The 24,949-nt window shown below is 37.1% G+C and overlaps 1 protein-coding gene across 3 annotated transcripts in view; it reads right to left on the reverse strand.

Moving 5' to 3' along the window:
* Nucleotides 1-193: 193 nt before the first annotated feature.
* The window catches only part of CDKL5 (cyclin dependent kinase like 5), a 131,612-nt gene continuing 106,856 nt past the window's right edge, over nt 194-24,949 (reverse strand). For 2 of the 3 annotated variants that reach the window (XM_036387454.2, XM_036387464.2), the window contains exons 13-18: nt 23,587-23,692; nt 21,440-21,563; nt 14,029-14,131; nt 10,205-10,327; nt 8,984-9,103; nt 194-7,743 (exon numbers count right to left, since the gene is read on the reverse strand). In XM_036387454.2, coding sequence (XP_036243347.1) covers nt 7,360-7,743; nt 8,984-9,103; nt 10,205-10,327; nt 14,029-14,131; nt 21,440-21,563; nt 23,587-23,692 — 960 coding nt within the window. In that variant the 3' untranslated portion in view covers nt 194-7,359. The remainder of the gene's footprint in view (nt 7,744-8,983; nt 9,104-10,204; nt 10,328-14,028; nt 14,132-21,439; nt 21,564-23,586; nt 23,693-24,949) is intronic. The other variant, XM_054514038.1, reaches the window with a different exon arrangement.

Consider the following 24,949-nt stretch of genomic DNA (forward strand, 5'->3'; position numbering starts at 1 on the left):
GGAAACATGAGGCTTGTGGACAGACACAAGTGGCCTCTCAGATGGGGGAGTCAGCCAGGACCTGGCAGTGACCCACTGGGCACAGGAATCCTGGTTCTGGTCCATTCCACTGCCATGAGCCAAGCTAACATATGGAGAGGTGCTCTGGAAGAGATGTGTCAGGAATAACATCAGCTGTTGAACAGTGCCAGGGTTCTAGTGCAAAATCTGCATTTTTATTAAAGACATATTTTGGAAGGCCCATTCAAAAATACATTGTGCTCAGTAAAAATTAACCACTTCCATGCTGATAATTAAGGTTACCACAGGATTTTTTTTTCTCTTTTAGAATATTTACAGCAACAATAGAAATTGTACAGAAGTAAAGAATGGAATACATGCTCAAAAAAAATTTGGTAAGCTGTACCAACAACATGATACAAAGGGTTGTATACAAACACTTTACAAATGGTTTATTAACTTGCATGAAGTCATCCTTAAATATTCAACACATTTTAAAATCAATTTGTATTCCAGGATTAAAAAGGCTAACACCACAACATATCCCTTCCACAACAGAAAGCACGGTAGATTTAAAAGTTTGTGCGCTTTAGATTTTTAATAGCTGTTAAAAACATCAGGGAATCTTATCCATAAATTTGTAGGTTTTGAAAGCTGCCTCCCCAGCCTGTTAATCTGTACTGGCAGATAGTGAAAAAAAAATCCTAAATTTGTTTTCTTTTTCTTTCTTCCAAATGTCACAAATTTAAAATCAAACATTCCACAGTGGAGACCTAAGCAGTCCCAGAATTCCTTATCAGGTTAACCAGATTTTAAGATGCCTGCATAGAATTTCAAAAAAATTTATGGTTTCTAGGAAGATTTTAGCTTACTGGTCCATATAACCCAAATATAAACTTACTTCTTTCAATTAGTCAAATCCTTCAGTAGTACGAGTCTAAGATGTGCACTAGCAAAAAAAAAAAAAAAAAAAAAAAGTCAAGACTGTTCCCTATGCTTAAAGTTTTGCCTTGTAACCAAAGAGTTAAAAACTCTGCCACTGATTTACATGTCAGGAGTTTACACCCAGAGGTTCATATCCTACAGGAAAATTGGACAGCAGCTTCCACCTTGTGCTATGAAGATGCTTTATCTTTATGCTAATGGAAAGCTCTGACAGACAGCAGCTACTTCACAACGCATTTCCACGCCTGTACAATTAAGATGCCACCTTGCATTTCTCAGAACAGATCCAGAGAAACAATGCCCTGTGAAAACAGAGACCTGGTGGAAGGAAAAGCCTGGTAGGCAGTGAGTTTTGGTGGGGGCACAATGAGGTAAAGTATCTCACCCAGATGAAATGGAAAATTAAAATGAAGGAAATCCTGAGCAAGTCTAAGGATAGCTGTTTGAGTAAAACAGCAAAAAGGGTGGAGTAGTAGATAAGGCCTCTAACTCCCTGAAAATCTGCACTAGAGAAACAACAAAGAACAAGGCAACTGCAATATTTGAGAACCACAAGGGGAAGGCCAAGGGAAGACTGCAAAGCAGTGCAAAGGATGGCACTAAGATTCTAGAGAGAGAGCTCAGATGGCTTGGAGGTTTCAGAAGTATTTCAGATGAAGGCCCAAAAATATTTTATTACATGGTTGCTAACAGTACCTAGAGGAAGAATCTTTTTAGGTGTCACTTCAAAATTTGGAGTCAATAATAAGCTCAGAATAAACAAACCCAACCTCAACCACATTCTGCAAGAGAGAGGAGGTAGATTGACTTGCAGAGAAGACAAGAGATGTGTAGTCATTCTTAGGCTAAGACACAAATTCCATGTTCAGGCTCATGGGCCATGTTTCAAGAGTCACTCTTGCCCGGCTGCATATTTTGTTATGTTCTAAAAGAGCCTGAGAAGCAGTCTGATTGGTGGAATGAAAGCATCCAAACATAGTGGGGCCAGTCCTCTCACACTTCACACGCATCTTCCACAAACCCCAGCTTTTGCACCAAACAACTGGTGCACACAAGGTCACAAATCTGTATCCAAGCAGAACTCAGAACAAGTAAAATGCAGACCTAATCCATCAGATTTACCTGTGCTGTCTCATGTGGTAGTTGTTAAGACACTCCACTGAGAGAACAGATGACCTGACACAGCTTTTTTCTTACAATTGAAAGAGGATCTCCTATAAAATCTGCTTTGCTAATTTTAATGAAATTTGCTTTGTGGTTGCAAAATGAGGAATCTTCTGTTTTCAGTACAACATTCAGTACAGCACAAGCCTTCCCTTGCCTGATGAGCCTGAGCATTGATGCACTGCTGCTGCTTGACCATTTGAAAAAGGTGCCAACATCTAGAACTTCCAAGTTTTGTTATATTAAAAGGGTTTACTCAAATCAACCCTTTTAAAAAAAGGCCAGAAGTTAAATGGCTTTTTTCCTCATTCATTACAAACCCAGTTAAGGAATAGTTAATATCATGATACCATTAGAAAGAGCTGTGTAGGGAAAGGCACCTGTTCTTAAATAGTGTCTTGATTTGAAGGTTATTCAAAAAGGGTACATAGGGCACATCACCTTTCCAACCATCTCCTGTGGCACTCCTATTTCAAATGGTGGGCCTACTAACATGAACAACAGCCTAGATGCATTGTTTGTGATATTACCCCATTAAGAGATGTAGCATGCATGCTAGCTGGAATGGAAAAAATAAGCATTCATTGCCACCCCACAATCTGCAGTATATCATATATGGCTATCCTTTTCACACTCTTTGTGTGACTGGGATGCAAATATTGTCCCAGCTCTACTCTGACAGTGATCAACACATACAGAATTAATTACATGCAAGTATTTTGAAGCATGTCTCACTAACAAATCATTACAAGACAACAAAAAAAAAAAGAAACATGAATAAAAACCCCAGTACTTCTAGAGCACAGCTTCTCTATAAAGTGGCTAGGTTTTGCCTTAGCTACCTAGGTCACAACAGTGCTTTCAGAGCTGTATAATCTGTATTCCCATAGGCTCCCTGTGTTCTTATATGGAGGTCTACAGAACTGTTGAGAATTCATAGCTTTTTCTGGGTGAACCTAGGAATCTACTCAGCTAACACTTCATCTTTTTTGAAGAAAAAAAGAAAAGGCTGGTATGTAGCTTTTTAAACAAGTGAGATTGATCTCCTAAGAGATCTAACTGCAATGACAAGGAAGGGGAAGAGCCTACCACAGGCCACTGCTTCTCAAGAGTCTCTCCAGCCTTGGTCCCAGAAACCAGTTGGTGTGGTAGAGAGAAAGGTGACAAGCCAAACGATGATCTGAGGATGCCTCATGCACTTGGAAGTTTGAAGCCTGCTTTAATATTGATCTAAAAGAACAAGTGGTGTTTGGGGAATGTTTTAGGAGACAAATCTGGGATCATTGACTTCCTGCTAAGAACTCTGCCCAGTGCTCTCCTGCAACCTCTCAGAGGGGCAACGAAGCTTGGACTGCAATAGACTGAGCAAAAAGCAGAGAATAGGTCAAAGGGACTGCTCTCTGTGGCCAGGCCTGTTGAAAACAGATGTTGTTCTAGGTTAATACATTTACATTGCAGTTTAAAACAACAGCTTAGACACTTACACAATTTCAGTTAGGATGACTTTAAGGTGCTTTTTTTTCAGAAAAGAGCTCAAGAGCTATAACTAAAACATATAGACAAGTTTAGGCAGCTTGAGTTCTGCAAAATTACTACAGGTAATTTCTGAAACTTAGTTTCTTTTTTATTCACATCATCAGTGATGCCCTAAGGCAAAAGATTGCCAAAGAATAAAATACAGTTTAACTAGGATCCTTTACACTAAATAAATCTATAGAGCATGTAGTACAGGACTCACAGACCAGTGCAAAGGAAAGCTCACACTTACAAAAGAGTTTGTTCTGTAATTCTCTTCCCCTTTATTAAGTCAGAAAATCTCAGTCACTATAATAAGACTCCTTTGAAAATCTCGACAAAATTACATTAGCCATATTCTAAATATTGGGAAGCTAAACCAAGTTAAAGATACAGAATTCATCCCAGCACCAGCTGGCCGAGCTACTGGAACTTCTTTCCAACAGAAGAAAGAAAATACTACATACATTCAACACAATTTAGTATTCAATGAAAGATACTACAGTTTGTTGAATTCAAGAGGAAAATGCAGTATGAAGTAGAAACAAGTTTCTGTAAATATGGGCCACCAAATACTCAAACATTCCTTGGGTCACCTTTGACTAACTACTTTAAACAGCTATATGTACAGTCAGGGATCACCCTGATTTAACTTAATGGGTACAGAGGAAAAAAATCCTCTATAAACACTTTTCCTTGCTAGAAATCATAACAACCACATATTGCCCAGTACCATCATCCCCAGCATGAAGATCTTACCAGCAAGCTAAAAACCTTGCAGAGGCAAAAGGATACATATCCACAAAGCACAGAAGAGTCGAGACTGAACACTCCCTGTGAGACTCAATGCACAACCATCAAGGTTGGAAGAAACCTTTAGGATCATCCAGTCCAACCATCAACCACCCCAGTCACCCCTAAACCATATCCCCAAGTGCCACATCCAGATGCCTCTCAAACACTTCCAGAGTCGGTGACTGCACCACATCCCTGGACAACTTATTCCAATGCCTGAACACTCTTTCAGTGATCTTTTTTTCCCTAATATCCAATTTGAACCTCTCCTGGTACAACAGAAGGTAATTTCCTCTCATCCTTTCACTTGAGACACGTGAGAAGAGGCTGATCCTCACCTGGCTACACCTTCCTTTCAGGTGGTTGTAGAGAGCAGTGAGGTCCCTCTGAGATTCCTTTTTCCAGACCAAACACCCCCAGCTCCCTCACCCACTCTTGTAAGACTTGTGCTCCAGCCCCTTCCCCAGCTCTGTTGCCATAAAAGAGACATTCAAACTGCACTGCCTAGAGCCCCAGTCTCTCAGGCAGTGCTTTTGTGAGGGATTTCAGTGGCATCAGCCCATTTCAAGCAGGGCTAAAAGGGCTCACATAGCTGTGACCAAGCAATGAATCTAACAGAGACTGCTAAAATAAGCTGCTAAACTCTGACAGGGACAACAAGTAAGTATCACAATATCTTTCCTGGATGCCCACTGAACTTAGAAAAAAACTGAATACCCTTTCATGTCTATTGTATTTATATATGCTATATATATGATATATCAATATGGTGCATATATCATATATAGAGAGATATTATATATCATATCTAGCTATAGAAAAATCACATGCATATTTCTTGCAGGCAATTGACAAAGGAAGAATTCCTATTTTTTAATTTTTCAAATTTAGTAGACTTATTTTTAGTCCTGGACAAAACTGATATAACATCCTTCCACACTGTTCTTTCTGACAACTATTTTTACAGTAGTGGTGCCGAATTTGCTGTTGTTAGAACTTTGGTATGACTCAAGAGGTACTGAACAGCATGTCCAGTTTGCATTGTTATTCAAGTTGGAAGTTACTGCCTCTGCTGCTTCTGTTAACTTCATCTATGGCTAAATCATTCAATTTACATTCAGGTTAATCTCTTTTTGGAAAAGACAGTGTATTTGCAAGTACAGGTGTCTTACGAAGACAGCATCTAGAAAACAAAGTGTGCTGCAGAGTAATGAGGGAGTGAAACTAATGTGTTTAAAAAGGAAAGATTGTATTGTTCTGACACTACAGGCCTGGCTCTCCTCTTATTGCACAAAGTTTAGACTGGCATAACTCTTTTGACTCCTGCTGGCTCACCTTTGATTTACTTTACTGGTAGCAACAGAGGAATCAGGGTGTGTATTTGCTACACTTGACATTCACCAAGGTAAAGGCAGTTTTAACTGTGTTGTACAGGAGGCTGGAGCCCAAGATCTAGTATTTTGCTGAGACTGGTAGCTGAACTGGGTATGGGAATATTTGGATAGTAAGACCTAAGGAGAAGTCAAGTTGCATGGCAACCTTCTCCCGCAATATCCAAATATCAGATTTGTAGCTTTAAATATATCCTGAAATATAATAAAAAGTGCAAGAGTAGTTTAAATTCTAATACAGTGTTTATCTTATTAGTTAATAGATTGCTAGAGATGTAAAATACACATATGCATAAAAGCTAATACCATGATCTGCAGTGCCATGCTATGCTTAAGTGTCAAAGTTTTGCATTTCACTTGCAATTCATGCTGTGTTTCTTTGGTTTTCACCCCTGCTATTAAGTGGAAGAGCACCTGCTTTTGCTTGTAGTAATGGGGCACTTTATCTCTTTAGAAGAAACAAAAATTTGGTACTGGGGCTCTGTGCTCTTGATGCAGATGCAGAAATCCCATTAATATTACTAGGAAAGCTAAGGACAGGGGAGAACATACCACATTTAGATTACTGTACAGTTCTGCAGTCTCTTACATTTAGCCAATACTTCCAACAAAATAGCCCATAATAAAGCTTGGAATCAAATTTTGTCTTTTGTTTGTTACCAATAATGCCTGTAATACTGGGCTCTCATAGCCAAGCAAGATCCATACTGTTACAGTCACGTTTATATCCACATTCAGCTTCCTTTTATTAGAAGTATAATACTGCACTTTATATCACAAATGTATAAAAAATATGGCAGATAGTGTCATAACAATACTTTTCTTTTAAATGAGTATATTTAAAAAACAGACAGTTATTTTCCATTTATATATATATATTTATATATAGAATAAAATACTCCTGATGCAATATATAAATGTTACTGTTAGTTTTTTATAGAAACTACTGTAGCTGTTGCACTGCTTCACAATGTTTCAAACAGCTCAAAATAACTTTACATTATAACATAAAAGATATGATTATAACAGTACGATATTAGGTCATCATAAATAAATATTACAAATCCTATCAAATATGGAAGTTTAAAAAACAAATTTAAGACATACAATTTAACTTTAAACCCTTAACAGGGATACACTTTTATCACATAAACCCCACTGTTTTAACTAGGCAGCAAAAAATGTAGTAAGGGCATAGGCCTAGACAATGTTTTTACCCTTGTAAGTGCCAATACATACCAGAAGTCTCCCAGCTTTCAGACAGAGATGTGCACTAAGCTGGAATGTAAATGAGAGAAAATGACAACGCATTTTTCTCCCTGACCGGCACACTCTGCCTGGCGTCCAGTGACATTTCTGATGACTGGTAACTCATAGTTCCACTCGTGCTCCTGTAAATCCCTGACTCTCTCGTGGTGCTGAACAGCATCGCTCCACACGCACATATTGCACACCTGTATACAGCTGAAAATGCAGTCTTACCATCAGCAGAGCACCACGCTCCCCTGTGCTGATCTCCCCCCTATGCTGGTCTCTTTGCTGGGTGCCCCTACAAGGCCGTCTCTTTGAGATCGTTCAGGTTGGGCATGCGCGCCCGGTTGGCGCGGCCGTAGCTGTGCCCGTTCTGGCCGCCCTTGGCCGGCAGCTGGTCTGAGTAGGGGGGCCCGTCGCTCCCGGCCCGGTTCACGGGGGACACGTGCCAGGTGGGCTCCAGCTGGCTGGGGATCTGCAGCGTGGGCCGGCTCTTGGCCTGCGGCTCCGGCCGCACGCTGCTGCTGCCGCTGCTGGAGCTCTGACTCATGGGATGGATCCGCACTTCAGGAAAAGAGGCTTTGGCTGGCTGGCTGGGTAAGGGCTGGAAGCGCGGCTCGGCAGCCACGGGGTGGTTTGAAGAGAGGTGTAAGAGCTTCCGAAGAGATTTTAACGGCTGGCTCTGAAAGACACGCAGAAAAGCTCCATCATATCAGACCTCCCATAAAAAAGCTGTCCTATCCTAAACTGAACATCTTAAACTTTACGGGACTTCTTCACTTTTAGTTCGTATTTGTTTGATAAATTTCATTCCAAGCTATGACTGCACACCTGAGAAAATGTCTTCTCATCACAGTCCAATCTATTGCTACTTGAAAAGATGGAACCTTTTCTCCCTCAGAAAAAAATTGCTCCCGTCAGTTATTTTATCCTTGTTTCCTTTGAAAATGCAGGCATAGAAAATTGCATTAGCTGTCCATCTGTCTGCTATTAACTTAAGAACCTCAGCCACATTTTATGAGGAACAGATTTCAGAAATACAAGTTCTTAAAAATGTTGTGAACATAAATTAGGGGTTGGAGTGAGTCTTGAGTAACCATCTGCACTGAAAGGAGGTCTGGCAGAACTCAGAAGTTACATATTTTGTTTTCTGGCAGCTGGTGATAGGCAGCTCCAGTCTCCCACAGCTCCTTTCACTGGTCAGCAGGTTGAAGGTGAATGGTGATGCAGGGTTACTAAAAATGGGTAGCAAGAACCTGGGGAAGCCTAAGTTCACAAAGTGGTATGAAAGCAGTCTTGTTAAACTCCACAGATCACAGAGCAACTTGTTTCTTCAAACACTGCAGCTGCAACAAACCCTCTTCAGTTTCCAATGTGACAACAATGGAGCATGGCACTGACACTCCCTCCCAAACACTGCCCACTGAGCTGGTTTTAGAACTGGAGAAAAAAAGTTGCACTATTGCAGTGCTATGCTCCAAAAATGTAGCCTGCTGAAACTGCAGTCTGTGCCAGCCAGACTGTAACGTGGTCTGGATGCTTCGGTGACCACATCAATTATCAAACTCTGCTGAGCAGCAGCCAACCCTCAAGATTCACCATTCCTTACAGAGCTGACTTAAGGGCTTTTGTACAGCACTGCATTGCTACCATAGCACTGAAACACTGCTTGCCTATACTACAAAAACATAACCAATGTTTCAAAGGGCTCAAAGACTGACAAAGGACATTTAATCTCTCTTTTCCTTGTCATTCATGTCCATATTTAAAAAAAAATTATGCAGGACTGCAGGTACATCTAGTGAGCAAGGAACTAGAAAGCTGGGAAATAATGTCAAATGCAATTCTTCTATTCACCAGAGAAAAACCTGTCAAGATGTATCAGTGATACTAATATAGAGGGAATTGATAATGCCACTTACATGAGGCTGGATTTCTGTCATCTTCTCAGGATGCCAATCCTTCTGCCTGCTGCTCTGGTGATTGGAAGAATGAATGGCTTTCTGTAATGCCAAGAGATCCTGACTTTCAGTATTAGGCATCTGCAACAAAATATTAAATACTTGTCTCCTAGTATTTTCTTAAGAATAGCTGTAAATAATTTCCCACAGTTAATTACAGAACACAAGTGAAGCCCATTACTGCAGCAGAATTGCAATGACCTCTCAATTATTCTCCCCACAGTAAGAGCTAGTGGCTGTGGACATCATGCAGATTTGCAGTACCTTTAGCCCTTAAAGCATTCACATGCTGTTAGTGTTATTTGCTGTAAGAAAGAGCAGTTAAACAAGGCATCAAAAATAAAATTAAAACCAAAATATTGTTGAGCCTCATCTTCATTTAAAAAGCATTCCATACTGCAGTTAAGACCATGGATCAGTTCTATAAATTTGCTCCAGAGTGAAGCAGACCAAAATCCCTCTAAACTGATCTCTTGACTGACATCACAAAACCAAGAGCTTTCTCTATTCCCATCTTTCTTCTCCTCCACAAATATCCCAAACTAAAGCAAAAATTAAGAAACAGCTGAAACTTTACAGCAGAAAGATAATTTAAAACTTACATGTAGCTTTTTATCTCATTTCAAGAATTCTAAGTAAAAAGAGGACAGTCAAAATATAAACTATTTTTAATGCAAGCTGTCTTTTATCATGAACAATCAGGACAAACAAAAATACAACAGACACGTGAGCAAAGTTCTTTCCAGATAATCCATTGCTAACATTTGATTTATTTAAATTTCTATATAAAGGAGTAGTTTGTATAAAAAATTATGTATTTACAATACAGTTATAAACCAAACCAGGTTAATTTTTTTCTGAATGAAACACAATGAGACAGTTTAATTTTAAACATACACAATTTCACAACTATTTCCCTTCCTTAGTCTTACTCCCAAGGTTCATTCTCTCTGGAACTGTGTATGTTACATTTTCACTATATCAAATACTATTAAAAAAATTTTTAGGAACAATCTGTTTCAACAAAACTGCCAATTTTACTTAAATTTATTGAACTGGCCCAAGATACTTAACTGGCATGAAGAGGAAGTGATACCATGAAAATAAACCACATGCTGCTGTAGTCAGTAAAACAACTTTACTAGAGCATTTTACAGTGTTACTGTACTTAAAAATTAATACCATTGGTAGAGTGACTACAGGAAGTTTTTTCAAAGAAGAACTATGCTTTAAATTATTCTTTGAATTAAAAAGAGGAAAGAGGGATTTCTTGATGCTCGGATTCTCGCCGTTGGTTGAGTCTGTCTGCAATATAAGACACAAAAACTAAATGCATAATATTTCAATTCAAGAGATCTGCCCCTAACTAAGTTAACTTTTCTTTTTTTGGTAATTCAACAATACATGTTATCAAGCCTGTAATTTGCTTTTGGAAAATACAATAATGATTGAAAAAAGCCTATGGAACAAATTCAAGGAACTCAATGCATAGAAAGCATGTAAAAAAAAGATCAGCACACCTATTCTTATATCCATGTTCATTAGGAATACAGAATATGTTTATTTCAAAGGCTTTTGGAAATACCTCGTAGCTCTTGTTGACTTTACTGAGCTTTGAATTAAATCCTGTAACTCTGGCAATCATTTGTATTTCTGATAATGACCTAAAGCAGTATGACATTTCTCATTTTTATATAAAGAAAATATTAAAGATCCACTAACAATAATAGGAGTTGGTTTCAGAATGAGCAGTTGATAGTTACACTTGGGAAAAAAAAAGCCTTCTATTTTAAACCTGCAATAAGAACTAAGGCTCCAAGATGAATTATTTCAGTTCTAACATAAATATGCCATTAGCAGCTTCACGTGTAGCTGCAAGTACACTGGCTGGTTTATTTTAATTTATGGAGCACAACCAAAGAGCTTACCAGTAGATGAATGAACAACAAACAGAACTATAAGGTACTAGAACTATAAATGGGTCTATTTCTCCCCTGATCAGGTGCAAACAAGCATAGGACACATATATAGTGCCTTGCATTTTCCTGTCTATCAGAAGAAATCTATTATGGAATAGAATTAATATATAACTAAATACAATGACAAGTGCACTACCAAAAGCATGGGCTTTCAAATAGCTTTTCCAGCTTCTAGATTTCATCCAAGTTAATGAAAATCAATAATTAGCATAGCTTATGTTCAGGAACTTTATGGTCAGAAGAATTTCCTGTTTCAAATTCAGTAAACTAAAAGTAAATGAAAGCACTGCTAAGAGAAATGCTCACCTGCAACTGCTTTTTCCAAAGCAGGTAATTTCTTCAGACCCATAGCTTGAAATAAGTGCAAAAATCTGCAAAACTCAGGCTCCTCTGAAGATAGTGCCTACTGACACTGTGCACAACCCTCATGGATATCAAATTGTTTGGTGGCAAATGACATAAAACTGTGATTATAACAATCCTCAAAGCCTTTTGCTACATTACTAAAACACTTCAAACAATGAAAAGGAGAATGGATAAGAACAGCTCTGCAAAAACAATATTGCAAATATCCCATAACAGGCAGTAACAATTGCTAACCCACAAGGTACTGCACCTGGAGAACTCTAGGGAGAATGATTGATGGGAACAACCTGCAGGAAGAAGTGTCAGGAACGGGGAGCAATTTTAGGCTGTTAGATATTTTAAGAATGATATTACTAAGATGTCTTCAATCCAATTTCAGGTATCTTTTACAACTCCTGTGATGATGATCACCAGCAAAATGAGACTTGCCCAAGGATATCAGAAGTAAATCATAGCTAGCTACTATGTGCTTCCTAGCTCTGTGACAGTCCCCAGGTCTAATTTGTTATTTCTTGCTTAAAGTCTGTATTTGAGCAAATAACTGGAATTTCATACTTGTAGGACTCTACATGAATTGCAGGTCTCAGAAAAAACCCTTGGGTAGTATCAAGCTGTCTATTAAGACTTTTAATAGGAATTCATAGAAAACATTGTATGTGTAGTTGAAGAGCTAATATTACAGTGCTGTGAACAACTTTTACTACTAACACCAAATCTGGTGCTGAATTGAAGGCAGTGATTTTATTTTGTGCTGGAAGATCCTAAAGACTGTCCCAGAGTTTGTTAGGTAGATGTCTTCAACTAAGAGATGAAGAGGAACAAAGACCAGAGTCTGAGCCAGACACTTGTACACCCATCAGTGGTGCAGCCTATGCCTAGATACTGTCCTGGTAATCAGCTGTAAGTAGACATGAAAGGAGGTTTTTCTGGCTCTGGTTTGATCCAAAACTTAAGTCGATCTCAGCAAGTTTCTAGCTGAGGATGAAAGAGTTGTATCACTATATTATTTCACTAATTTATTAATCTTTTTGTGAGATTCCACCTCTAAGTAGCAAACACAGTTTTTTCCCTTCTCTCTCTCTTCTATTCCTCTCTACCCCTCTTTTTAAGAGTGAGAAGAAACAGGAGTAAGGATTATATCTAAACCTGCCTTAGCCTGTAATCAGTGATGGTTTTGGTAGCTATAAATCAAGAAGCTTTTGATTTAGGTGTTTAGTAAAATGCCAGATTTGGAGAGGCAATACAATCCAGAATGTATTTCTTTCACACAGTTTAATGTGTAGGTAATCAATACACCATCTTTCAGCTGAGATATTGGAGTCTTGTCTGCCACCATGTCTGCATGGCTGGAATCAGAGTAGAGTACAGCAATGCAAATTTAACACCTTTTTTTTTCCCTTGAAAATGCATCACTGGAACCAATGGCCTTAGGCATTATCCTTACATGGACATTTTGGTATCAACCAGTCCCAGAGCTGTAATGTAGACATTTAATTCAGTTGTTTAATACAGATGATCATATTTGAGCTGCCTACAGGTAGGAGGGTGAACAAGTTCAGAAGGAGAGGTAGATGCCATTGTTGTAAATCCCACCCAGCAGGAAGGTGAGGTGCATTTCTGAGTGCTAATTAATATACATATGCACATGTTCCACACAGTTCAAAGAAATTTAAAAAAACCCCAAAACAACAAAAAACGTGATAATCACTCCTCTCTCCCAATTTTCAACAGATCAGCCCTCCACCAACTCTCAATCCTATCACCTCACACCTTGACAGTAAATATTTACATTAAGTCATTCCCCTTTTCCAGGAGTAAGCATGATTTACTCAATTCTGAGAATATTCAAAACTATAACTGCATTTACACTTACAGGAACATTACAATTTTAAATGTTTTACTGCTTCCAGAGCTGTCATTTAAGAATGAGATTATGTTTAGGTTACTTCAGTTATTAGGGATATTTTTATTATAAATACTAGTGAAATGTTAGTATACCACTACTTTCTGATAATAAAAAGTCCTATCTCCCTCCCAAAAAACTTTATGAAAATGTAAAAATGTATGAGACATCAAAGACTTATACTGAATAACAAAAGCCACAATCCATTCCCTCAACAAAACATAAAACACTTAAGAATGGTTAAGACACATCATCCTTATTCCAGTCATGGAATGCATCAAGAAGACAGAGGCTGTTACCAAGACACTTCCATGAAAAAGACTGGAAAGAATTTCATTTGTTACAGTTTCATTTTCTCTGTATGGCTGCCTGAAACTATTCAAGCTCTGGGGACACACAAGAATTAAGTTACTATTCTTGGAATGGTATCACCATATCCTGAAAAAGAATTTGTTGCAACATCATCTTAAAACTTGCATCAAAACTGGCTCTCAAAGGGTCTGAATAAAAATAAAGGTGTAAGTTTGGATTTCTTCACTCTCTAGTCCTAGTAAGTGAAGAAATATTTGAAAAGGAAGAAAAATCAACCCTGAACAGAAGAGGAATTTGATTTTCATATAGTGAGGAGAGAAAATAAAAGAAGTGTATACACATATAACAATAAATAATACAAAGGTACTGTACTAATCTAGCATACTAAAATGGTATAATTCAAAATGAATTAAAAAATACTTCTACTAGAAATGCTGCATACTTACATTTTGAGATTTCTTCTTTTTCTTTTTTATTGCCCTGAAAAAACCTTGCTTTTCTTTCTCCTTGAGCTGTTCTGAGTGACTGTTAAGGTTTTCAGGACTTTTCCTAAATATGAAATAAGGTATTGTAAGAGAAATTTTATTATCGTATTACTTTGCAAATTCTGTGCAATACCGAGATCTGATGCCAAAGAATGTAAATTATTGATTAAAGTAAAAAGTTACTTAAAGTTTTAGCATTCATTGGTTCCAGGGTTACTACACAAGTACCAGATAGAGTTATTACAAGGGATAGGAGGTACACAGTGTTAGGGTAAAATAATTAGTTTAAACCAATGAATAGTTTTATTAAGGGACAAGGAAAGCATGCATGTGTTCTTTTAAGCCAGAATTTAATATTCAAATCAAAATATCACACACAAGGTCTTTTAGGAAAATGAAAAGCATATCTGAGAGAACATACAAATCAAAGCACAGGTCCAGTTTATCCATTGCTTGCTGGAGAAGCAGGAGTTGCAAAGTTGGCCAGAGAGAACCACTTTCAACTGCACTTCCTGACCCTTGCTGCCATGGTTCCAAATCTATCATCAGGGAAGCTGGGGATCTACTGTTGTCCATTTCAACTTAAAACCTTCCGTTAGTTTGCTATGCGTGAGACAGTGCTGGCAAAAGGAGGCGACCCAAAAATGGAACAGGTGACTTGCCTGAAGACTGAATTTCTGCCTTTTAACTCAACTTACACGTCTGAAGCAACTACAGCTGATAAATAACACATTACTTTCAAGATAAACAGTATACCATGCATGTGAAGTACTTATACAGGGTAAAAAGATGGTTCACAAGGACAGCGGTGAGACATAACTGATTGCACTTCTAGTGCCCTTTAAAATAGCTTGAAAATTGAAAATGGTGCAGGGAAGCATCACAGAAATATTTTCAGAGATTTCAATCTCTTTAGTGCATTAAAAAATACACCCAAACCAACTCAAGTATTTAGTTTCCTTGATCATGAGCACAGCTACATATCCAGAAAGAAATTACAGAATACTAGAAAATCTTGGAACTAACAAGTAAAGATATTACAAGAACAAGCAGGTGGATGATGTAGCCTAAGTCATATTAGAAATAATGCACTGATTTTCACAAGAACATCATTAAGTGCCAGAACAAGCTCCTTAGTGAAGTGCACTTCCCATCTTTGACATTTCGAATCAGGACCCAATACTCTCTGGGAGAAACAAAGCCAACAGGTCTGCCTCTAGGCCTGGATCCCAGAGGATGGACAACATTTCATAGCCACTAACATACCAAAAGTCATACTGGGTCTTTTAATAGGCCCTTTTCACGCTTAAATTGCATGAAAACAACAAAAAAAAGATTCCACTGTCTGGATGGAAAACCTAAAGCAAAGCCACTCTTTTAAGGGCTCTGTATGACAAACAGGAGCAGCTTTTCTTGGAGCAACTGTAATGTAGCAACATTTAACTGTCTAATATAGTTGTCACTGGCTTCTAATTCTGGCTTTAAATGCTATGCTATCAGCTGGTGATTCAGCTGCTACTACATGCCAGGCTGACTTTTTTTTTCCCCAAATAAATGTGAAAAACATAATTGGGGTAGGAATCACTGGAGTCATCCTCCTTGTTGATAAAACCATCTTCACTCTGATAGGTGTTATCAGTTCAATTTCTACACAAGACCACCTCAAGCTTGAAATGTTATCTGCCTCTAAATATAAATGCATGCAGTATTTAAATCCTGTAATAAAGTGCAACTGTTCATTAAGAGAATGGTCTTAGCAAAAAGATTCATAGGCAGAAAGTATGGTAGAAATTTTCCTAATTTAAATTTTTGAGAACTTATATCTAGATGCAGAAATTACATTCAGGTGCATGACAATATATATTTAATATGGACATTACAACACTACTACAGGGAAAAAACTCCAGTTTAATGTAATTATTATACTTATAACAGGTATTTTAAATATGCTGAATTGCTAAGGATTCCTGCTGCTGTCATGTCCCTGTATTTGGTACTACTGTAAGTGATGTGACAGGTGTAAGGCATTATTATACAAGTCACTTAAAGCACCAGGGAGAAAGCCAAGGAGTAAAGACTACTGATTACATTCAGTGAACTCAGGAGTCTGACATGACACAGAACACCTGCTGAATTATTTACCAAATGATTTTTACTTGATTTGTTAGAAAAGCTGGAGAAAACCATACACCCCAAGTATCCTGCTTCTACTCAGAAAATCATGTAAATGGGGCTCAGAATCCTCTGAGCCTTTCCCCAAAGGAGCTCCTGTGCATCCACAGCTGCAAGCATATCCCAAACCATAGTCCCAATGCAAATTATCAACCCAATGATTGCTGTCCACTGAGGAACCAGTGTCAGATCATAAGCAAGATCACAGGAGGTTATTTTATCCTTTAAAATTTTTCAGTGTCTTGCTATAGCTTTTCTATTACAAAGTCTAATCCAAAATGGAGATGCTGTATTTTAACAGGTGAAGTTAATCTTCAGAGTGAAGCTTGGAACAATTTTTGCTATACTTTTAGACAGAGATTCACTGAAGTGTGATTCTTTTCTTTGGCCCAGTGAACCTGGATGAGAAAACTGCTCTCCACAGCAGCTGAGCAGAGAGGAGAGAAATGAAATTCTGCACCATCATTTCCTCTTTATGGCTACAGTGACCAGAGAGAATTGGAAAATAGGGGGCTGAGAACTGCTCATTTTCAATTGCTGCTTACCCAAAAGCCAGTGGTTTTATACTGAATGGTTTGTCATTAACTCCTATGACTCATAATGCAGTACAGTTGTCTGAAAAAGCATTGACCTTGAAAAGCAACTGCTTCAAAACACATGCTCATTATGTGAAGAGAGTGAACATATATAGCATTATAGCAGGAAGCTTCAACACCAGGATTTTGTACTGAGTAAAAATAGAGCAGAACATTTTGATCGATGATGAAACACTGGGATAATTTAGGCATCCCAAAAGATGATTTTCAGATAATGGACAGTGCAGGAAAAAAATAGGATTATCAAAAAAATCTGTAGAGTCACACAACACTAAATTCTTACAACATACTGTAAGTATTTTGGTATTTTGCATAAAGCTTCAGCTCTTGAAAGCAAACAGTTCCACCAGAGTCTTCTATGTGCTGTCTGTTTTAGTAACAAGTAGGAGTAGCCCTAGAGAAGAGCCCTCACTCAGAGAGCTCATTCTCAAGCAGAAACTGAAGGCAAAATGTGCTGTGCTTTGTTATTTTATCTTTGTGTACCTTTTGCATGCTTAGGACATTTAATGTAGAACACATTGATTATTCTGGTCTGAAACATCGGAAAAGGCATAAGTACAAACAGAAATTCTGTGATTATCACTCTAATTTATTACCCCTAGTAAGAAAGGTATCCAGCTTCATGCAGGTGCAATGAGGTGTAGCAGCAAACATGCATGTGGCAAGCAAGCTGATGTGCTTTCACATTAACTAAAAAGAAAAAATAGGAAGCATGTTGCATTCATGCTGCCATAGAGAGATTTGTATTGCAGACAGCTCTTTTTGGGAGGCAATTCCTCATGCTTGTTTTAGATATTCTTCAGCAACCCTAATCTCAGCAGGCAGCCTGGCTTGGAAACCCTCATGTACTACTCCCTTTATGGATCCAAACACAATTAATGAGTGACGTTTTTGTCTAATGAAGGAGTCACTGAAATAGCAGAACTTTTCTATGAAGATAAATGACAAACACTAACTCTCCAAGTTACCTTTTAGTTTTAGTCAAAGTAAGACCCTTAAGGGGCAGTCACACAGTTACCATTCAGCAAAGGCAAGAAAATGTCAGAAATGAATGAAACCATTCAAATAGATAGTTCAAGATAAGAATCTCAATCCCACAAGCTGAAGCCCACAGTAAAAGGTCATGGTCTAAAAGTCTGGCATTGAAAGCTTAAAATCAAAAGATCAAATCTGAACTCTGTTTGGAGCTGCAATTTTTTTTTATTTTATCATGTGGAATAGGAGGATTTATTAATTGGAATAAACCTCAGATCTATTATCTCATATACAGAATAACATTCATAATTTGAAATTTCCTGATTTTTTTTACGAATTCCATTAAAGAACTGGAAAATATTTATAATGCTGCACACACAGCTGAACATGCTCTAAGCTAATTTGCTCAGATGCTGGTAACCTTTTACTTTCAGGAATAAAAAGTATGACTATAATGTTACACTGACACTGACACAGCAATATAAAAGTCAGTCGTGTCCTGTTTTTTGTAAACAGGAACCTTGAAACTTGACAGTGGATATAGTTTTAAGCCTTTTACTCTTGTAAGAATGATTTTTTTTTCTTTTCTTGAATGACAGAGATTTTGTGTGTGTTTATATATATTATATACATATAAAAACAGTAATATTATTCATAGAGTTTTTCCTTTTTATTATTTTTGCAGAAACGTATGACTTGTGCTAGAGAAGATATGACAACCTACTTGTCATAGCATGACTACATTTGTGTGGACATAAAAGGTCTAAATAAAAATGCTTTCCAGAAGCCCCCAAATATCTTGCAAGCAGCCAATACAAACACTTCCAATATGATCTGAGATACACTACTGCAAGTTGGAATTAATTCTAAAGAGATATTTAGAACTATGACAGTGGTAAGATAATTCAGGCCAATGTTCTGGGAGAATACAATTAAATATTCTGCCAATATTCTGGCAGAATACAATTAAATATCTTGCCTATAACTACTGAATTTGCCCAGCAGAGGACAAAGCCTGTATGAGTAGAAGAGAATAAAACATTTATTCTTGTATCAATTGAAAAAAACTGAGCAAGTTCAAGGTCAGTTACGGGAAATTAAACTCTAGCAAAGAAAAGAATTTCTAGAAGGATAAAAAATTTGCCTGTTTTCAAATAAAATTGTCTGAAGTTCAGAAATGATCTAGTAATTTAAGAGTAAAATCTGATGACAAAAGTCAAGTTTATAATATCTTTATTTTAAAAGGCAGGACAGTGGGGACAGAGCAAAAAAATGCACACAAAGACAGGGGAACATCTGTGACAATTCAGTCTAGCAAACATCACAGAATCTTTGACAGAAGAAAGGCAACACAGAGCAATAGTATGAGAAGCAATATTTTACAGTAGTGGCAAGTCCAGGTGGAATACATGTCACTCATAATTTGAGATGAATTGTCATGTACCAGTTAGGTATGTTATTCAAACATCAAATATTTACTTCATCATAAAATTGATGTAAGCAGAATCACATTCCATTAGAGCTTTCAACATTTTCATAAGCATTTACACAACTTCTATACAGAAAATTAAGTAGAGGAACACAGACTCTTCACTACTCAGGAATTGGGTTAAGCTGCATTTATGGCACAGAACAATTTTGCAACATTAGACCATTGCCAGGACAACTTGAACAGAGTTAGCAGGTAGAGCTGGGCAGGAAACATTTCAGGAAAATAGGGAGTAGGAAAAGAAAAGATAAAGGTAAGCATATGCCAAAATAGCAGTAACTTGGTGTTGCAGCTACTGCTATTTCTTCTATTTCATAAGAAGAAATGCTTATTCTTCTGTAGATTCTTCTCTCAAAGGAGCTGTTCCAATTCGTGAAAATACTTGAGTACTTTGGAGCAAGGACTTAAATCTAACTGTCTCAAAGTTAATGAAGGGCCTTTTTCACAAGGCCATATTCAGCACCTCTGTGGTCCTTTCACTGTTTTAACAAGATGAAACAGCTTCAAGAGAATACACTGAGGGAACCAGCAATGTCCTCCAGAATAACCTCTGACTTCTGGTTTAGGGCATTCACTTGTTAGATCTAAGATCTTGGTTCAAACCTCTGGTTTAAATAACAAAGACCCTGCACTCAAGTTCCTCACATTCTAAAACATAATGCTGCCTCCAAAATATTTGTTATTTTGAGAGTATCTCTGGTTTTGACTGGCAATTCTTTCCTGGAGCTGAAGAATCCTCACAATAAAAGGTTAACGGTTATCAGCCAGTTCCTTTGAAAAGTTTTGATTTTCATAATTTGGCATTATAAACAAAAGAAAGTACTTCATAAAAATATTCCCAACCAGCTCTAATAACACACACTATTTTTTCAGTTCAGAGTTAAAATAACATTATATGTTTCTTTGCAGTCAAGACATTATATTGCTGAATGATATATAAAGCAAAACAAGGTTCCAGTTGTCTTATGTTATATGCAAGATAGAAAGATCCAGATATGAAGGAAAATGTAAAATGGTAAAGGGGTTCAAGAGCAGGAATAAATACCTTCTTTAGCCACACAAGCCACAACATAAGTACCACCGTTTTACATAAATGACCGCTTTCCTCAGCTAAGTCCAGAAAATGGATGTAGGTGGAGCTACTGAAGGACAGGAAGCAGACTCTAGTGAATCAGAGCAGGTGAGAAGGGTTCTGGAGTAAACATCTTCTATTACTGACATAGGTAGAACACCTGAACAGAAGCTGTCCACCACCCACCACCCCCCTTTCTCTTTAAGCACATAATTCTCTGGTTATTTGTGTGAAAACACAGTAAGTCAACAAACCACTGAAACAGTTTAGATAGCATAACTTCATGGCCCTTTCAGAGAGAAGTGTTTCAGAGAGTGGTATAAAGCACAGCTGAACCATGCAAATGTATGCAGCCCATTCCTCTCACCAATCCTGTGAGCTCCATCTACTTATTTTTATTCAATATTCTTTATTGTGATTTTAAAAAATATAAGATTAGGAGTATTTTAGAGCCAAACAGCTCTAAGAAAAACAAAACTATTTCTCTTTGAGTCCTGCAAAGCTATGTATATGCTGTCATTTTATTAGCATAATTAAGGTGCTCTTTGTTATGTAATGGAGCCATGTGATGCTTTTAATCTTTTGAAATCAATATACACCATTAAGATGTCACTTAATCATTTTCCCATAGATTGTATTCATCTCCTTCTGTGTATAAACAAAGAGAGCAGCGGTACCCATTGTAGGGTGAAAATATTCTTCATTAATATAGTACTTTATCTATGGAAACATGCATTTTGATATTTTTTCCACCTGTCTAACAATTCATGCTTCTGGAATCCACAAATTTCTATATATACTACACACACAAGCACTTTGTACTATCTTTACCTAAAGACTAATAGTGGGAAAAAAATTGTGAAGGATTGGACAAAAGTATATAAACTTTAATGCATTCATGTTATGGGTGCAATGCAGGATTCCTTGCTGCTCAACGGGACAGAAAGCATGCCATGCTAAGCACATGGACAACTGCAAATCTTGAGAAAGGCATGAGGTTTTTGTCCCTCCTGTTAAAAGCACATTTTTTTCCTGCCATTCTCTACACGTGTGCACATTACAACTCACCAGGTGTCAAAGGTGGTTTGTCTCTTGGGGTGGTTTGTCACCGTGGTGCTGTCTGCTGGTAACACCGAGGCTCTGTTGGACACATTGTTTTCTATGTAGGTACTCTCAGGCCGTGGAGATGGAACTGAACAGAGGAACAGCAAACAATGTACACTGAGCCCTGCCAAAAATCCCAGCTCCCACTTCTCTGCTCCCTCTCTGCCTCTTACAGTAACAAAAGAGCAAAGACACGGTTGTGTTTTGTGTATGATTGAAAAGAAAGCTGATTTTTGTGATCCTTGCAGGGTAATATTGGCTGCAAAATGAGACCATCATCAGAACTTGGGTAAATTGTTATTAGATTTGAGAACACTTCTATTGGTAGGGAGCTCTAAATGTGATTGATATTTAAAACAGGACAGAGAATAAGAGGTTGGAATACTGTTACTAAAGACATGAAACACTACAGTTTACATTTCGTCTTCACTTTAGACCTTAAAAAAAGTAGCACCCATCTTGGAAAAAAAAAAATTGATTTTTGATGTAACTAAGAGATAATGCACTGAAAATTAAAACATTGAATTAGATATTATGTATTTTTCAAACAGACTTACTGTGGTTTTGAAAATACACAGCTATATACAGATCTACAACATAAATTTATTAGAATTATGAATATCACTAGAAATACCTGCACTGGATTAAAAATTGACCAGACATTAGTTGGAACATTAATGCAGCATCATATTACACAATCTATCAAAACAGCACCTGTAAGGTTTTGTTCAAGCTGTAGCACAAAAGTATATAATAATAAATACTGCTCTAATACAAAGGTTAAATTTATATAAATAAGGATTTACCCTTTTCACAGTAACTTGCTTATATTATTATCACCAGTTTTGCACATACTATTATCAGAGTATTATTTTAAATATAATATCATCTTCCCAAAACGTTAATTAAGTCTATTTAAAATATATTTGTTTGATAAAGTTGAAGAGGAAAACCCCTCTTTTTATAACAAGGAATTGAATAAATCCCAGCTCTGCAGTTTCTTTAGCACATGACTTATGAAAGCCATTCTTCTTTGGAACTTTTGTTTCACTATACATAAAAAAGAAAGATAATCCATGTACAATTTTAGGAGCTTTTTATGGATTAATGAAAGCAATTCAGGACTGAGAATTGTTAAGCATCCTCTGTTGCATTTGCAACACGAACACTCAAAAGCATCACTCCAAACAGTACAAGCTTTAATTCTGCTCACAGGTTTTAATATTGCAGTGGGACATTTGCAAGGATTGTCAGATTTTAACGTGTCCAAATCAGGCCATCAGCCAAGTGATCAACCTGAAGAGGATCAGAGGGAGATTTGTGACTCTGCTTAAGGTTATTAAGTGACTCATAAAGCGAATTTCAGCTGATTGGGACTTCTTAAGGTTCAGGAGCCCCACAAGCCTCCTAACATTTGCAGGACAGTAATTAGCCTCCTATCATCTTTTTCAAAACAATTACCCAGGTTTAGCCATGAGGCAGCTGCTCAGAAACCACCATCTTTTGTGTGCCATAACAGAACAGTATCTATTTGTGTGTGTCCATACACAGACCTGTTTTTTATTTATTCTGAACTGGAATTATCTAAGTTAGCTCTTGCTTGTAGGAAACCCCGCTCTTTAGTAAGTTTTAACAAAAGAAATGCCACAGGTTTCAAGCCATAAAAGCTAGAGTTACACTTCCATGTAACACAGTGTCTGAAACAGATCAGTAAGTATGTCTATGTGCTATAGGTGCATAGGTATAAATAGTCTCTTTATAAGAATTGAAAATAAAAATTTAAAATATTAATTAATTGCCTACTTTGGCAGTTAATATTAATATTAATGGTAATATTAATTTTGTTCATTTTGCCCTGATAAATTACATTTTGCTTTACAAGGTACTGCAGTGGATGTACTTTCCAATTAAAGTGAGCTATCATTTACAAATAAACAATAGGGTACCAATGCAGTTCCTGCAAACTCACCCTCTGAAAGCTGAGTAACAATTATTTTTCCAATAAACCTTGGTAATTGTTCATGTTAATTCTCTGTATCAATTTTTAGTACTTAATTTATATTCCATGCTAAAATTCTGGATTAAATTTGAAAGATCCACCATGAAATTACCTCTGTAAAAGCTGCCAACTCTTCTCGGAACAGGGTCATTATACAGAATTCTATTCTCCTTAGTAGATGCTCCATCTTCTGTGTGTGGATCATGATATGCTCCACCCTATGCAAAAGAACAATAATCTTTTTAAAATGAAAGACTGTAAACTGATTTTCAGTTTTTAACCAATATACATAAGCAAGAAAACTCCAAATTCACCCCACAATTTTCCTTTCATATTATTAATAAGTGCAAATATCACATTACAGGCAACGTAATCAATAATTACTTGGTTTTGCTGCTTGCTTTCTTCTTTCCAAAATGACAAAAATGGCATTAACAAAATTTCACCTCTAAGCTGTAATTTTAAAGACATGAATCTGATTTCAGGCCCTCAGAATTTCAACCTGAATGAAACACAGCAGTAACATCTCTGGAGGAATCTTTTACTGGAGGCTTGTTAAATTAATTTCTGATGGAATCTGGTCAGTCTGCTACTGGCAAACACTAAAAAGCAGATAGGAATGCATCTAATTTGAGATAATTGCAACACCAAAGCACTATCATTGCTTATCATCTCTTATCTCTTAATATCATTACCTAGAGGTACCAACAATCACAAAATCTACTGTATGCAAAATAATAGAAAGTCTCTGAACTAAGAAATTTATAGACAAAGTTCTTCAGTCATACAGGATAGCTAAAAGCATTTCATTACCTCTAATTTACTCTATTTTCCTGAAAACAGTACTGGAAGTACTTCAAGTAAAACTTCAGGTGAGCCAGTAGAAATACCCTTATGCACATAATTAGCCACCAAATATGACTTAACCCCACTCTTAAATGAATCAGAAACTACAATTTTTCCCTCAGTATGGACTGACCACATGAAATTTAATGCTCTCTCAAAGACCCCACAGGAAACTACTGAAACCCCTGTACTAACTGAAATCTAGAATGTTCAAGAATGACAAAGGTTAAAAATCAAACCCACAAAAAAAACCTACCAAAACTAAAATCTGGGATTTCAATTCACTGCACAAGTGGTTTCCAAAATTTATTTTGCTTTTTGTGGATGAAGTTCTGGTCTCACAGTCACAGAGAAAACAAACCTTGAAACTGAGGTCAGAACTGCAGCTAAAACAATGCTTCAAATCCCAGCTGGATTCTTCTAAAATTTACCAGAGGCTGAAGCATTTGATTAAATTACTACTTGTATTAGATACCTCTTTTTTATCAGCAGTTACATTTCTAACATGAGACAGTAATAGCAACTTGTATTTGATTTTTTTCTGCTTAACCCTTTTTGTGTACATTTAATTTAAATGTAAAAAAAAACCCTTAAAACTGTTGTGTTGAGACTTGAAAAGTCCTAAAACT

The sequence above is a fragment of the Molothrus ater genome, chromosome 2 (assembly GCF_012460135.2).
Source record: "Molothrus ater isolate BHLD 08-10-18 breed brown headed cowbird chromosome 2, BPBGC_Mater_1.1, whole genome shotgun sequence".
Classification (NCBI taxonomy): domain Eukaryota; kingdom Metazoa; phylum Chordata; class Aves; order Passeriformes; family Icteridae; genus Molothrus; species Molothrus ater.